General features: G+C 38.5%; 1 protein-coding gene across 4 annotated transcripts; it reads right to left on the bottom strand.

Moving 5' to 3' along the window:
- Positions 1–1,735: 1,735 nt before the first annotated feature.
- si:ch211-161c3.6 (high mobility group AT-hook 2b) lies at positions 1,736–11,086 on the bottom strand. 4 transcript variants are annotated; one of them, XM_040115788.1, is made up of 6 exons: positions 10,984–11,086; positions 8,673–8,873; positions 8,413–8,496; positions 5,627–5,677; positions 5,437–5,475; positions 1,736–3,208 (listed from the first exon to the last, which is right to left on the bottom strand). In XM_040115788.1, exons 2-6 carry the CDS (start codon positions 8,775–8,777, stop codon positions 3,131–3,133), a joined length of 357 nt encoding a protein of 118 aa, XP_039971722.1. In that variant the 5' UTR covers positions 8,778–8,873; positions 10,984–11,086; the 3' UTR covers positions 1,736–3,130. The 4 variants fall into 4 exon arrangements, with proteins under 4 accessions (XP_039971722.1, XP_039971724.1, XP_039971723.1 ...); XM_040115790.1 differs by lacking the exon at positions 10,984–11,086 and adding an exon at positions 10,889–10,975; XM_040115789.1 differs by lacking the exon at positions 10,984–11,086 and adding an exon at positions 10,605–10,863.
- Between the last annotated feature and the right edge of the window lie 1,384 nt (positions 11,087–12,470).

The raw sequence follows: 12,470 nt of genomic DNA, 5'->3' as shown, positions 1-12,470 counted from the left end.
CACCCTTCAGGCTGACTTCCATTCACTTATATGAATGTAGTGAGATGAGATGAGTGGACTACGACAGTACTTGATTGACAGATAGTTCAAGATTTTATCCAAATCGCCTGCAGGTCTGATGGAAAATTTCAAGATCAACTGACCAAAAAATTTCCTCAGAGATGACCCAGGCTTGATTGTATTCAGAGGTAGTCCAGAGGGCAAAAAAAAATTAAAGTCAATGCAGTTGAACAAGAAAACATACATGTCTGTAAATGAACTGAGCTCTTCTTGCAGCCATTTAGTAAACAATGCTGAAATACATAAAATTATTGGGATACAACATATCATCAGTGATAAAATAAGCAAGTTTTAGTGAAGAAACACTTGATATATACAGTAAATGACGGGTGATATTCAAGTCATGTAATAAACAACTAGTAAGTGATATGTAGTTCATGCTGGATAAATGTTTTCCGCGCATGATGACACAGAGACAGAAACTTAGGAAGTTGAAGAATTTGCATTTGTCTTTCAGGTTAAGTAATGAAATCCTCACTAACAAAGTCTAAAAAATATTTTTTTTAAAACCACCTAGAGGCTGGAAACCTCTTTACCTTTGATTTTTAAGGAAAAACAATTGGGTAATCTATAGAAAGATTCCTCCAAAATACCAGGATTACGCTATATGACTAGTTGTTCAATTGCTAAATTATGAATAAATGCTAAATTAATACTGATTCATTACAGATAAAATAAACTACTTTTTAAAAAATGAGTTACCCTTAAAGTGTGGGTTCTCCCAGATTACATAAATGTTTACACTTAACCTCTAGTGCTCCAGTGGTATCTAATCATGCAGATAGTTTGGTTTCTTTTTTCAACACTATGAGCACAAAAGTTTGACCACAAACAAATTTCCATTGGGTTCAAGAAGAAGTCTAAGAAACAGCTATCTTTAAACCTCACCAAATAAAACCAAACCTATCTGCGTGCCGAATGCCACCAGAGGCTAGCGAGAAAATACTGTATGTTTTTGTCATTTAGGTGAGCTGACCTTTTAAAGCAAGAGTATGTAACTTTTGAAAGAAAACCCACGGAATGAAAAGTTGAATTAATAAGCAAATAAAACACACTCTCAGTTCATTACAATCAGGGGTTTTCCTGCTACAGCTTCACTTTGTCTGGTACAACCAGTAACTTATGGTAGCTAATGTTAGCTGACTTTGTAACTACATTCTACTTGTGCTACTCTTACACTATATTTAAGCATTTACCCACTAATGTAACCTTGTGGCCACAGTGGTCGTTGTTTTAATAGCCAAATAAGAAAGGAGGGTAGAGCTTGGGTCCTTTTTTCTCTCAAAAATTGGTCAAACAAAGACAGGGTTACTGACGCAGTGTTGAGTATTAATTAATTACCCAGAATTTATTTGGCAAGTGTCATCCGGGGTTACTGTGTTGATGCCGTCTTGTTGTTTTCCATAACTGTCATGTATTTCAACACTGTGTGGTCATTTGCTACCCTTCCTTTCAAATCACATGAATTAAGAGTGTCACACGTACAATTTACAGTGTATGAATCTGAAAATACATGATGTAGTAAAAATGAGAAAAGATTATCAGACCCAAAACAAAAACAAAAACAAAAAAACAAAAACAAAAACAAAAAAACAAAGCAAAACAAGTAACTACATCCTAAGAAGCAAGTATTTCATTGTTTATTGTTGTAAACTATTTGCTGCACTTTATTTCCCAGGAGAACAAACCAAGTCTCAGTTCAGCTTTTAACCAATACATTTTTAAAAAAAGAAATTACACTGATGCTTTTATTTGTACACCGATAGTAAAATCCTCTACTGGAGTGTAACGTCTGTGTGTTTGTTTGTGTGTAGGCCTGAAAACCCCTTTGCCTGTCTGTGTTGTAATATCTGCACATGGCCCTGCGTGTGTGTTTACAGTAAATGTGTGTGTCACTGCTGAGGGAGTGGAGAATTACTTTGTTAGGGATATTCTGTCTTTTGTGTTACTGAGGTAGAATGAGAGATTGAGAAACTGAGGATAACTGAGGTTTAAATGAGGTCTTTGTGTCAAGGCATACTGGTAATGTCAAATACAGATCCGAAATGCACAATAAACACAGCACAATAATTATTACTGAGTAGACTGACAACATGTTCCTGAATAGTTTTGTACCTGAGGTTTCAATATGGTGTAAAAGCACTGTAATAGTGAAATCCTGAGTGTGGTAAAATGACTTGTCAACACTGTTGTTGACTATAGTATATATGAAGGGTTCTTTCCAAAATGATACATCCTTTTAAACCTTTGGGCGCTTTTTTCTTACATCAGCTGCTGGTGGGCAGGAAAAAAGAAAAAAAAGTATTTCACTGAGGTTATTAACAATATGAATACTTTTGCTTACACTGACAGTTGAGCTGATGTAATTCAATGCAAAGAACACGAGACATTTGGATATTTCATTTTAGGAATAAAACCTTTCACATCTACTTTCATAATAATGACTTCAGCGCACCATGTTTATATTGTAACATTGCAAAAATGTCACTGTCTTGCTCCCATTTCATATGAGGATTCATGACACTTGAATCAGAAACATGTTTCAATAAAACGGTTCAGTTTGGTTCCTTTTTTTTTTTTCTTAACCCCCCACTCATTTTAGCTCGCAAACCTGTCCCCTTCTCCGAAAGACCACCACACATACACTCAGGCACACAGACTCATGCTGGGGGGTTCAGGAAAGCAGGAATTCTTAAAAGAATAGTCCAACAATTTCGGAAATATGCTTCTTAGTTTTCTTGCAGAGCATTAGGGCGTATTTCCCAAAATGGGAAAACTAATACATTACAAAAGCCCTATTCAACAATCAAATTCTTCAATGTTGAAAGAGAGATGTTCACCAAACTCTTATAGTGAACCAACAAATCCAGGGTAGATTATTCCACTTGAGAAGAAACCATGGTGTGCAATGATTTTGTGTGTGTATGAGTGTTTGTGTGTTTGTGTGTTTGTGTGTGTGTGTGTGTGTGTGTGTGTGTGTGTGTTCCTGAATCCCCATCACAGATAGGAGTCAGACTGTACTCCTGTTCGTTTGAGGCCAAACCTTGAGGTAGGTAGAGACGTGTCCCATCTACTCCCCTTCCTCCTGTGCTGGAACCTGAGATGACGAGGGCTGTGAGGGACCCTCCTCAGCCTCTTCTGAAGGGCCCTGGAATGGCAGGGGACCAAAACCAGTTTGTCTGTTATTGTATGATCTTTTGCAGTCTAGTGACTCATTATGCGCAAGGTCATGAATCAATACTAGAGAGAGCCCGAGAATACAAGAATGAGTATAAAAATTTCATTGACTGATTGCGTGCGAGGAAGTAAGTCCAGCTGTCAGACCTAGAAATGTGAGGAAGATGACGGTTAAGTCAGGAAACCAAGAAGACAGAAGAACAGAACAGTTAGATCAGGTTTCCCCTCTCTACATTGACTCATTCTTCCCCTTCATGTGCATGCGTCTGAGTAAGGGAGTCTGTCTCAACGGTTTCAGTTCTTGAAGCATCTTAACCTCTTTGACAAACTGCTCAGTGGAGAGGATGCGATAAGGCAGATGAGGGGCATCAAGAGAACTGGCCCACTTTGGTGACAACTGTTACGCAATGTTCAATTCATTTGAAAAATGAACAAGATGCTGAAAGAAACCCAAATTTTCTCAGAAACACTGGGTATATATATATACCCAGTGTTTCTGAGAAAATTATAAATATATATATATATATATGTATATGTATATATGTGTGTGTTTCTGCACGACAACTGGATGTCATGAAAGGGTGTTTTGAGGTGTATCTGGGGAATTCAACATTGCCATCTGTGCATTTTCAAGAATTTGTCTTATCGTCATGAAGTCAGTTTACATAAAGCACAAGGAGCATGTGCATTGGCTGTTTTCTATTTACATCAAATGTGCCAACGCAACAGCATTTTTAGCAGTTTTACATGGTATGCGCTTGATACTGTACTCAGTGTCAAAAGATTCAGAGGATATATTTGTCACATACACAAGTAATATGTGTGCTAAAAAGCAATGTGGCATGTGCTGAAAGAATAGTGTGAAAAATAAGGACAGAAAAAAAATATAAATGAATATAAATGATAAAAAAATAAATATATTAAAAAAAGGAAAAATGCACATAAGTCACAAGCCCAAAAACGCTGAAGACAGTGTGCTAGACAAGGCCGAGGATATACAGAGGTCAGAGTTCTCCATCCTGAGGCCCGAGGACAGAAACTTTTTCTGTGTCTCATTGTGTTGGACTTCTGACTACTGAGATGCTTTCCAGAGTGCAGACACTGGAATATTTTAGACTAGCATGGTTTTGCATTAAGATACACTTTTTTTTATTGAGAATTCGCAGCACATATACACTCAGTTGTATGTTGTCACCCTCTCTCTCCTTGTGTTTATTGTCTGTGTCCCTCTCCACTCTCTATTAATTAAAGATAAAATACAAAAAAAAAAAAAAAAAATTCTCAAATAAATCCTATCTTCATGAAGGCTATGATGTTGTTTTTGTTGAAACTGTTTTAGAGACGTGCTGATTCAACTTTATGCTCACTTTGGAGGCTGCAGTTTAGTTTGTGGTGCTGCTGAATTGTATTGCGTTATACAGAGAGGTGTTTCCGATAATTTGTCCACCCCATTTATATCAATGAATGGTAAACTAAATATGAGAAACACCTGTCAGTGTGACACACCTAATGAACTGGCAACTGATGTAAAGTGGTCCAGCTGGAATCATGCAGGCCATGGTCCGTTGGCTCCAGCCTCACTATCACGAACACAAAGGGCCTTTGAATGCACCTTAGGTTTGATGCTGGACATAAGCCATGTGCTTAACACAAGCTTCTGACATTCACGAACAGTTAAATGAGATCAACTCTGTGGATCAACACAGCATGAATGTAACTGATATTAGTCAACAGGTAAACATACGACGCAAAATGAGATTTCTGTTTGACTGAAGCAGACACTGCATTCACATCCACAGTCACAAACTCTCAAAGTGACTTCGGTTTTATGTAATACTGACTAATTTAAAAATAAGGATGCTCATAAAAAGGTGAAACTGATGTGGCAAATCTGCAGAACACAGTCAAAGGCTTAAAGGATCTGATGCTTTGTAATGACTGCTCAGCTTGTCAGACTATGAGCCATTTGTTATGAATTTTATTTTACAGGGAACATGGCTCTGAAAGTTGAGAATTTCACAGAGCTAAACATAAAAATGTCTTAAGCTTCTCTTTAACGCAGACCTTATTTCAGTTATTTGAAAGCCCCATCTAAATCAAGCCAGCCATTTTTCAGTTGAGGATACCCGTGGCTTAAAGTGCTACATCAAAACAAAACTGGTCCACCCTTCTACCTTTTAAAGATTTCATTTTCCTCACCTGCTGCTCTTCAGTTACTTCTTGAACTACTTTCTGAGGCTGTGGAGAGAGACGCAATAAAATGAATCGAACATGAAGGCAGAGTAACCCTCAAGGTCTGTACAGCTCCAGCTTGCACAGACACCTTGGAGGCTTTGGACATTTACAATTAACTCCATGATGTCTTTAAGTGTCAGTGATTGCTCCATACCCATTTCCTCGGTCGCCCACGTGGTCGTCTTTCCCCAACGGGCTCTACTTTCTGAGGAAGAGCAGATGAGTGGTTAAAAGAGAGGTTCATATTTTAAACACACAGTTTTCAGTACTGTCGTTTTTGAGAATTTTTCTGCTGAGTTTTTTTAAATTGCTAAAGCCTCTGCAATTCAATGGGGAACATTTCTTTCAGCAGCTACAGAAGTTTTGTTCTATAAATTGTAGCAATAACAATTCAAAAAAAGTTATTTGGGAATACTTAGATTTGATTTGACAATGCCCAAGTGGCATGGCCTGCATGGTAAGCATTGTCATAACCTTCAGCAACACTCCTCTCTTTAGTGATAAACATTTCCATTTCAAATTATGCTCTGCAATATCAATATGCTGAGTGAATGCATAGGTGGGAACTGAATAGGATCCTATGCATGAATCAGCTTTTATGTTGTGCTTATCTGAACATAAATGAGGAACGCCCACAGCCAGGGTAAAATTATTTAAAACAAGAAGATAGTAAAAATATCGAGTTCACATGTTTATGGCACATATGTTACTTTTTTTTCTATCCATGTCCTTTGAGAATTGTTCAGTTTTCCAGAATCTGAAGCACAAACAATGGATTTGTGTGACTAACATGTCTAATTGCTGTAACAAGTTTAGCAAGTTCAGTTCCTTGACAATAACTGTTTCTCCAGAGCTAGTGATCAGAATAATAAAAAAAAAAATGACACCTATGTCTCTCCCAACAAAACCAACTAATCACAGAACTAATTTTTCCCACACGAATATAAAAAGAGCAGTTGATTTACAGGGTTTTACTGTCCATCTACAACATGATACGCATGCAGACAAAGTTCCTGCCAATCTTCTGATTTGAATGGAAAGCTGCCTGCAGGGGCTATACAACAACTTTCCCTCCTGAATCAACAGCCTATTTAAAATCCTCCCCTGAAGTTTAAGAGTGGATTAAGCAAAACTGCTACTAAAGTGCATCTTTATTATTTGCATACTAGCTAATTCTTCCATCACCATGCAAAAAGCAATGTTGCTGATAATGATGCGTTTGAATGCATGATTTATAATTGATGATTAGTCGATTAAGTGATGAGTATCATCAGAAAAGTATTCAGCAGTTATTTCGGTAACTGATTTGTTGTTTGTCATTTTTTAAAAGCGACTTCCCAAATGTAAATATTTGGTGGTTTCCTTAATCGTATTTGATCATTTATTGAATATCCTTGAGTTTCGAACTGTTGGCTGGCATTAACCTGTGCTCTGGGAAATTGTGATAGTAATTTTGAAATGTTTACTGGCATTTTATAGACTTCATATAGTCACTTCATTGAGGAAATAAATAGATTAATTATTAGAAAAAACATTAGTTGCAGCCCCAGCATGTTTGCACAACCTTACAGTAAATTTAGTTTGAATACTTGTCACAGAAATTATTAAAAAATAAATTCCTGTCATTATCCTGTATCTTGATTTTTTTTTTCGTTTTTGTTTTTGTAAATCAAAACCAATGCACTTATTGCATATACACAAAAATTACAAGCATTGTGCTGCTAGCTTTGGGGTTATTAAGAAATTTTGTTTTTTTCTTTCAAAATTAGACCCAGTTAATAAAGACAACTTGATTACTGTCATTAGGCACCTGTAGCATCAGTGATGGAGGAGGAATTTACATCTTACCTGAAGCAATACCACAATGTACAAGTACTGCACTACTAGTAAAAGTCCTGCATCCAAAATTTTACTTGAGTCAAAACAGTTAGTATTATCAACGTACTTAAGTGTCCAAAGTAAAATATTCATCATGAGTGTGTGTGTATATATACATATATGTGTGTGTGTGTGTGTGTGTGTGTGTGTAAAAAAATTGGATTATTATCGCTGATACACTGCATGATTTTTTAAAAGATGATAAAATGTTTTTATGTGTAAAATGGTAAACTGCAGGTAACTAGTAACTACTGTGCATCTGTCAGTTAATGCGTAACGGCACAATTATTATTTGAAAAGTGGAATAAAAGAGTAAAGTAGCATAAAATGGAAGTAAAGTACAAGTACCTCAAAAGGTCAGTATTTGAGTAAATGTACTTAGGTACTTTTCACCACTGTGCAGCAGACACGATATACTTTAATAGTGTTACAGTGACAGTATTCATAGAAGATTTTTCTGCTCCTGTATGAGTCACTCTTTCGTTGGTCAGCATAATAATAGCCATCTCTGCATTAACCAGCACTGACTAACAGCTTATCTTTACCCTGTTTTCAGCTGAAATTTGCCCTCAAGATGACTGCTGACTGTATTACAGTGCCCACATAAATCATGAATCTTTGCATTTCAAAACATATTACTTGCAAAGCTCTCAGATGCACTGGAAAGATAAAGCTCTTAGGTACATATACAATATGTTATAAACATGTAGACAGTGCTTCCGTCAACTGTAAGACAATCATGATGCCTGTTACTGGCTCCTTTCTCTCTGGAGTGATAGAGATCAAGGTGATTTGGATTAAAGTAAGAAGTCACAGATAGGTCCAAATTCACTACTGATTATTTCTTTCTTATAGTATGTTTTTAATGTCAGGATATTTGCCATAAATTCACAGCAACATTTCTTGTGATTTAACAAAAATGTATAAATAGGGTGTCCAAAAAACTTCTGAATGGCAATGTAGATTGTGGTACTATAGTGCAGAAAGAAAGTGCTATTACGAATACAAAAATTAGAGTTCAAATAAATATTTAATATCGTAGCTAGACTGGTCAGTTTCAACCTTCAGTGCAGTTCTGGGGCCTTTGTTCTTGCTGCCTTTCGGTCGTCCTCTTGGTCGCTTTGGAGTCGGTGGTCCAACAGGCTCCTGTAGAGAGAGATTGGACGTGGAGCCATAACTAACCAAGGAAAAACATTTGTATGAGCCGTTCAACTGGCATTGTTTTTCATAATTACTTCTTAAGCTTTTAAATTAGATATTTACTGATTTAAGGTCAAGGACAGAGCTGATCAGATTCATCTTTTAAAGACTGAAGCCCTAACCTGCTGCTGTTTCCGTGGCCGACCCCTCCCCCTGCGCGGAGGCTCAGGAGGTGACTGGGCAGTGCTCGGCTGGGGAGACGGCTCTTTGGTCCCACTGTTACTCATGCCTGTGTCTGTCCACCTGCTTTATAGAGCCTGGGCATCAAAGCCTGGAGGAGCCGCCTCGGGGGCTTAAAGAGGGGAAGACCTGAGTATCAGGAGCTGGAGATGTGAGCAAAGAAAAGTGAAAATAAAAAATATTACAATTGGGAATGCATAACAGGGTCATCTTTGAAGAAATTAGGCTAATCAGCTGAACAGCAAAACTTCAAGTATATATTTTCTTTTGCACAATTACCACAGAGAGTTTCAATCAGCGCTTAATGTATCATTAAAATGATCATTCAGAACCGCACAGGACCCTTTTTCCAAGAGCAAGCGTGGGAACTGCTTAAACATAAGCCTTGGCACCAGGTTCATCGGAACACAGTCAGGGGTCTGGCAAATGCAGGGAAACATGAGAGTGGTGTGCAGGGACTAAAAGTAGCACAGATATTCACAACTCAATCTACCATCCAAAATCTGCATCTACTGTACTCTACGCTGCCTTTCCATCAGCCCTCTGTGATGTATTTTCTCAATGGGTTCGTGCATGTGGTAGGTGTCCTGATGCTGCTACATCTTTTGCTCTAAAACTTGTGCCACTGAGACAGTAATTTAGCGCGCACACACAAAAAGAACTACTACTACATGCAAAACCTTAATGGAAACAATCCCTACAACATGACGAACTGTTGACAAATCTGAGTTCGCAGCCTATAGTGAACTTTAGAGCTGCAACGATTTGTCTGATTAGTCAGTGACAGAAAATTAATCTGCAACTATCCTGATGATCGATTAATCGTTTAAAATAAAGTTTCAAGCACAAGTGCCAAATATTCTGTTACTGGCTTTGGACTGTTGGCCACAATAAAATAGACATCTGAAGGCATCATCTCGGACGATGGACATTTTTCACCATTTTCTTACATTTTATAGACCAAATGAGTAACTGATTAATCCGTCAATAATTTCTTAATGGATTCAGCATCTGGTTATTAAAATGTCGGAAAAGAGTGAAAAATGCCCCCCCTCCCACCCCACCCAAGTTGCAACAGCCCAAAGTGATGTCTTCAAATTGCTTGTTTTGTTTGTGCAACAGTCCAAAAACCACAGAAATCAGTTTTCTATCATGTAAGACACAGAGAGTCAGCAAATCCTCACATTTGAGAATCTCGGACAAGGGAAAAGTTGGCATTGTCGCTTGCAAAATGACTGAAACGATCAATCGGTTATCATAACAGACGATTCATTTTCCGTTGGTGGACTAATCGACTAATCAGCAAATGGTCTCAGCTCTAGTTGCACTGCAGTTAAGTTATCGTAAGCCCGATTAATAGCACCCCAACTCCTCACAATGTCTACCCCTTTGTTATAATACCCTCTTAATATAGTATTTACTTAGTTAATTGACTTTTTCTTGAAGAGTAAACGATAAATGCCTAGTCTTTCTGTGGGTAGTGTCCCAAGGTGGCCGTTTACCATGAAGCCTAGCCCTGTAAGGAATGTGCCAAACACTAATTGCCAACACAGCCTATCAAAACGGCAGCACTGAAACAGGAAGTCGGAGTAATTTGAGAAATCTACGTCGTCGTCCAAACGATTTAAAGCCAAATGAGACGCACGACGTCGTTTCGTCGCTTTTAAACTCATTTCGGAGCAAGACAACAAGCGTCCTGCACTTCTTCTGCAGCAGCAGACCGTCCGCTTAACTCGTCTGTGTTTGGCAGTCAAGTACGGGACTGAATGTACTTTTTGCATATGGGCGGCAATTGCAACCATAAAAACACATTCTTTCTCAGCCTTTAAAGAAGGTGCGTGAAGCGTTTGCGAGGCGAGCCCGTGAATTCAAACCTTCCAGACGTCGGTTGAAGTAGCTGGCACATGTTAACGGCAAACAGTCGAGGCCATCAAGAGTTTTAAAGCGTAAAGTCGGCGCTCAATACACAACATCCCCCTGCTTCCATCACTTGCGCAATCGATCTCAAATGTGTCGGGCTTTGGAGTGATAACAGGTCCGCCGAGGTGGATGAATCGAGTGCCAGCGAGAGCTGCAAAAACTTTACCAAGAAGGACAAAGGCAAGCAACACAGGTGCAAAAGCTCTCCTTTCAAGCCAGCCACAACATACAAACATACATTCAGGCTATAGGCTCCATGTTGAGGCTGAGTAATCCTGTCCGTGCAGGCAGCGCCAAATGCAGCACAATGAGGGCAGAGGCTGTTGAACTTACCTAGAGTCGGGTTGCAGTTTTACCTGGACGTTCACACAGTCAGCTCACTTTGTGCTCCTGCACAACTATGAAAATCTTAGTACATCGACCGTCTCATTGGCTGGAATGAAAGGGTAATCTCTCTCTCTCTCTCCCTCTCTCTCTCTCTCTCTCTCCCCCTCCCTCCCTCCCTCCTCTAATCGGAAATGTGTGTGATCCCCCCAGACGTCCAGTCACGAATACCCCAGTTGCAGTATAATGGGGGGTTGTAGCAGAGCAGTATGCATTGCATACTTTCTCTATTAAAGCATGTTTCAAGAAAGAACGAGGGTAGGAGGGCTGAAACAGAGGACCCCGCCCCGAAAAGCTCACCCACTTGAGAGAGGAAAAGAGAGGGAGAGAAAGAGAAGGGCATCAGACAGGAGGGTAGAGTCTGGTTCCGGGGTTCCCAAAGTGGGGTCTGGGGGCTGGGAAGTTCCCCGCAGAAGGGGAGGAAAAAGTTCAGCTGGCTTCAGTACAGATGATGGTGAGATCAGGCTCTGTAGACTGTTTCAAGCAGAGGTTTCACTCTCCCTGCCTGCTGTTATCTCCCCACCTACAGTGTTAGAGATTTACTTCTATACATCAGAACAAAGGACAGAAATATCAAATGGGGTTTCTAAGAACAAAGTCTGCAAGGCAGCAGTCTGATATGCATTTGTTTGAGGAAAAATTTACCCCGGTTTAGTTCATTTAATCATGCACTGCGTGCAAACATACCATAGAAGTGAGAAGCAGTGAAAAGAACATTTGTGACCCTTGTGTGAGCAAAAGGACAAATTTTCTTTCATTTTCTTGTGTTTAAAGTTTAATTAGACGCCATCTCCAATTTGTATTCATCTATTCTATTATTCTGTTTTTCTCTAATCAGTTATTCTCTTGAGGATGAATATTTTATATATATATAAAAAGTTTATATTTATTTATTTTCAGATATTAATGAATTAAAAATTTAAAAATATCCTCCCAGATATGACATGTTGTATTTTCAGAAAAGAATAAAATAGTTTTTGTTGCATATTTAGGTTTATTGTCTGGTCTTTGGGTCTTTATGATTTTCTAGCTGTAGCTTTGTAAGTTTGCACAAACTGATAAATACAGATGGAAATGTTTGAACCACGGTGAATACACATTCCAGTGACAGCTAATGCTGGACTGTTCATGGAGTCATGTCAGGTGAGCGTGCTGGCATGAGACCAAAATATAAAGGTTTAAGTTACAAAGATGAAGCCCAGAGCTTGATTTGAACCGTTTACAGTGTCAGTTTCACCATGTAATTCAGAAATTCACAAACTGAGTAATATCCTGTGAAACCAGATGATTACATTTAGACAAAAAAAAAAAAAAAAAAAAAAAAAAATCACAACCAACAGGTAAATTTGAATACACAAAATTTTATCTCATTCAGCCTTCACACGATTTCTCTGGTCATTACCATGAGATGCAGATACAGAATAACAAAGAAAACA

The sequence above is a fragment of the Xiphias gladius genome, chromosome 21 (genome assembly GCF_016859285.1).
Source record: "Xiphias gladius isolate SHS-SW01 ecotype Sanya breed wild chromosome 21, ASM1685928v1, whole genome shotgun sequence".
Taxonomy (NCBI): Eukaryota; Metazoa; Chordata; class Actinopteri; order Istiophoriformes; family Xiphiidae; genus Xiphias; species Xiphias gladius.
The sequence above is the reverse complement of the archived record's forward strand: the minus strand, read 5'-3'. Positions and strand labels throughout refer to the sequence as shown.

What these genes read in the sequence shown, in the direction of transcription:
- si:ch211-161c3.6 (XM_040115788.1), bottom strand. Translation starts at nt 8,777, where the DNA reads ATGAGTAACAGTGGGACCAAAGAGCCGTCTCCCCAGCCGAGCACTGCC. An exon ending in GTGGGCGACCGAGGAAATGG is followed by an intron (nt 5,476 to 5,626) that starts GTATGGAGCAAT and finishes CTCTCTCCACAG; the next exon opens with CCTCAGAAAGTAGTTCAAGA. An exon ending in AAGTAACTGAAGAGCAGCAG is followed by an intron (nt 3,209 to 5,436) that starts GTGAGGAAAATG and finishes CTGCCATTCCAG; the next exon opens with GGCCCTTCAGAAGAGGCTGA.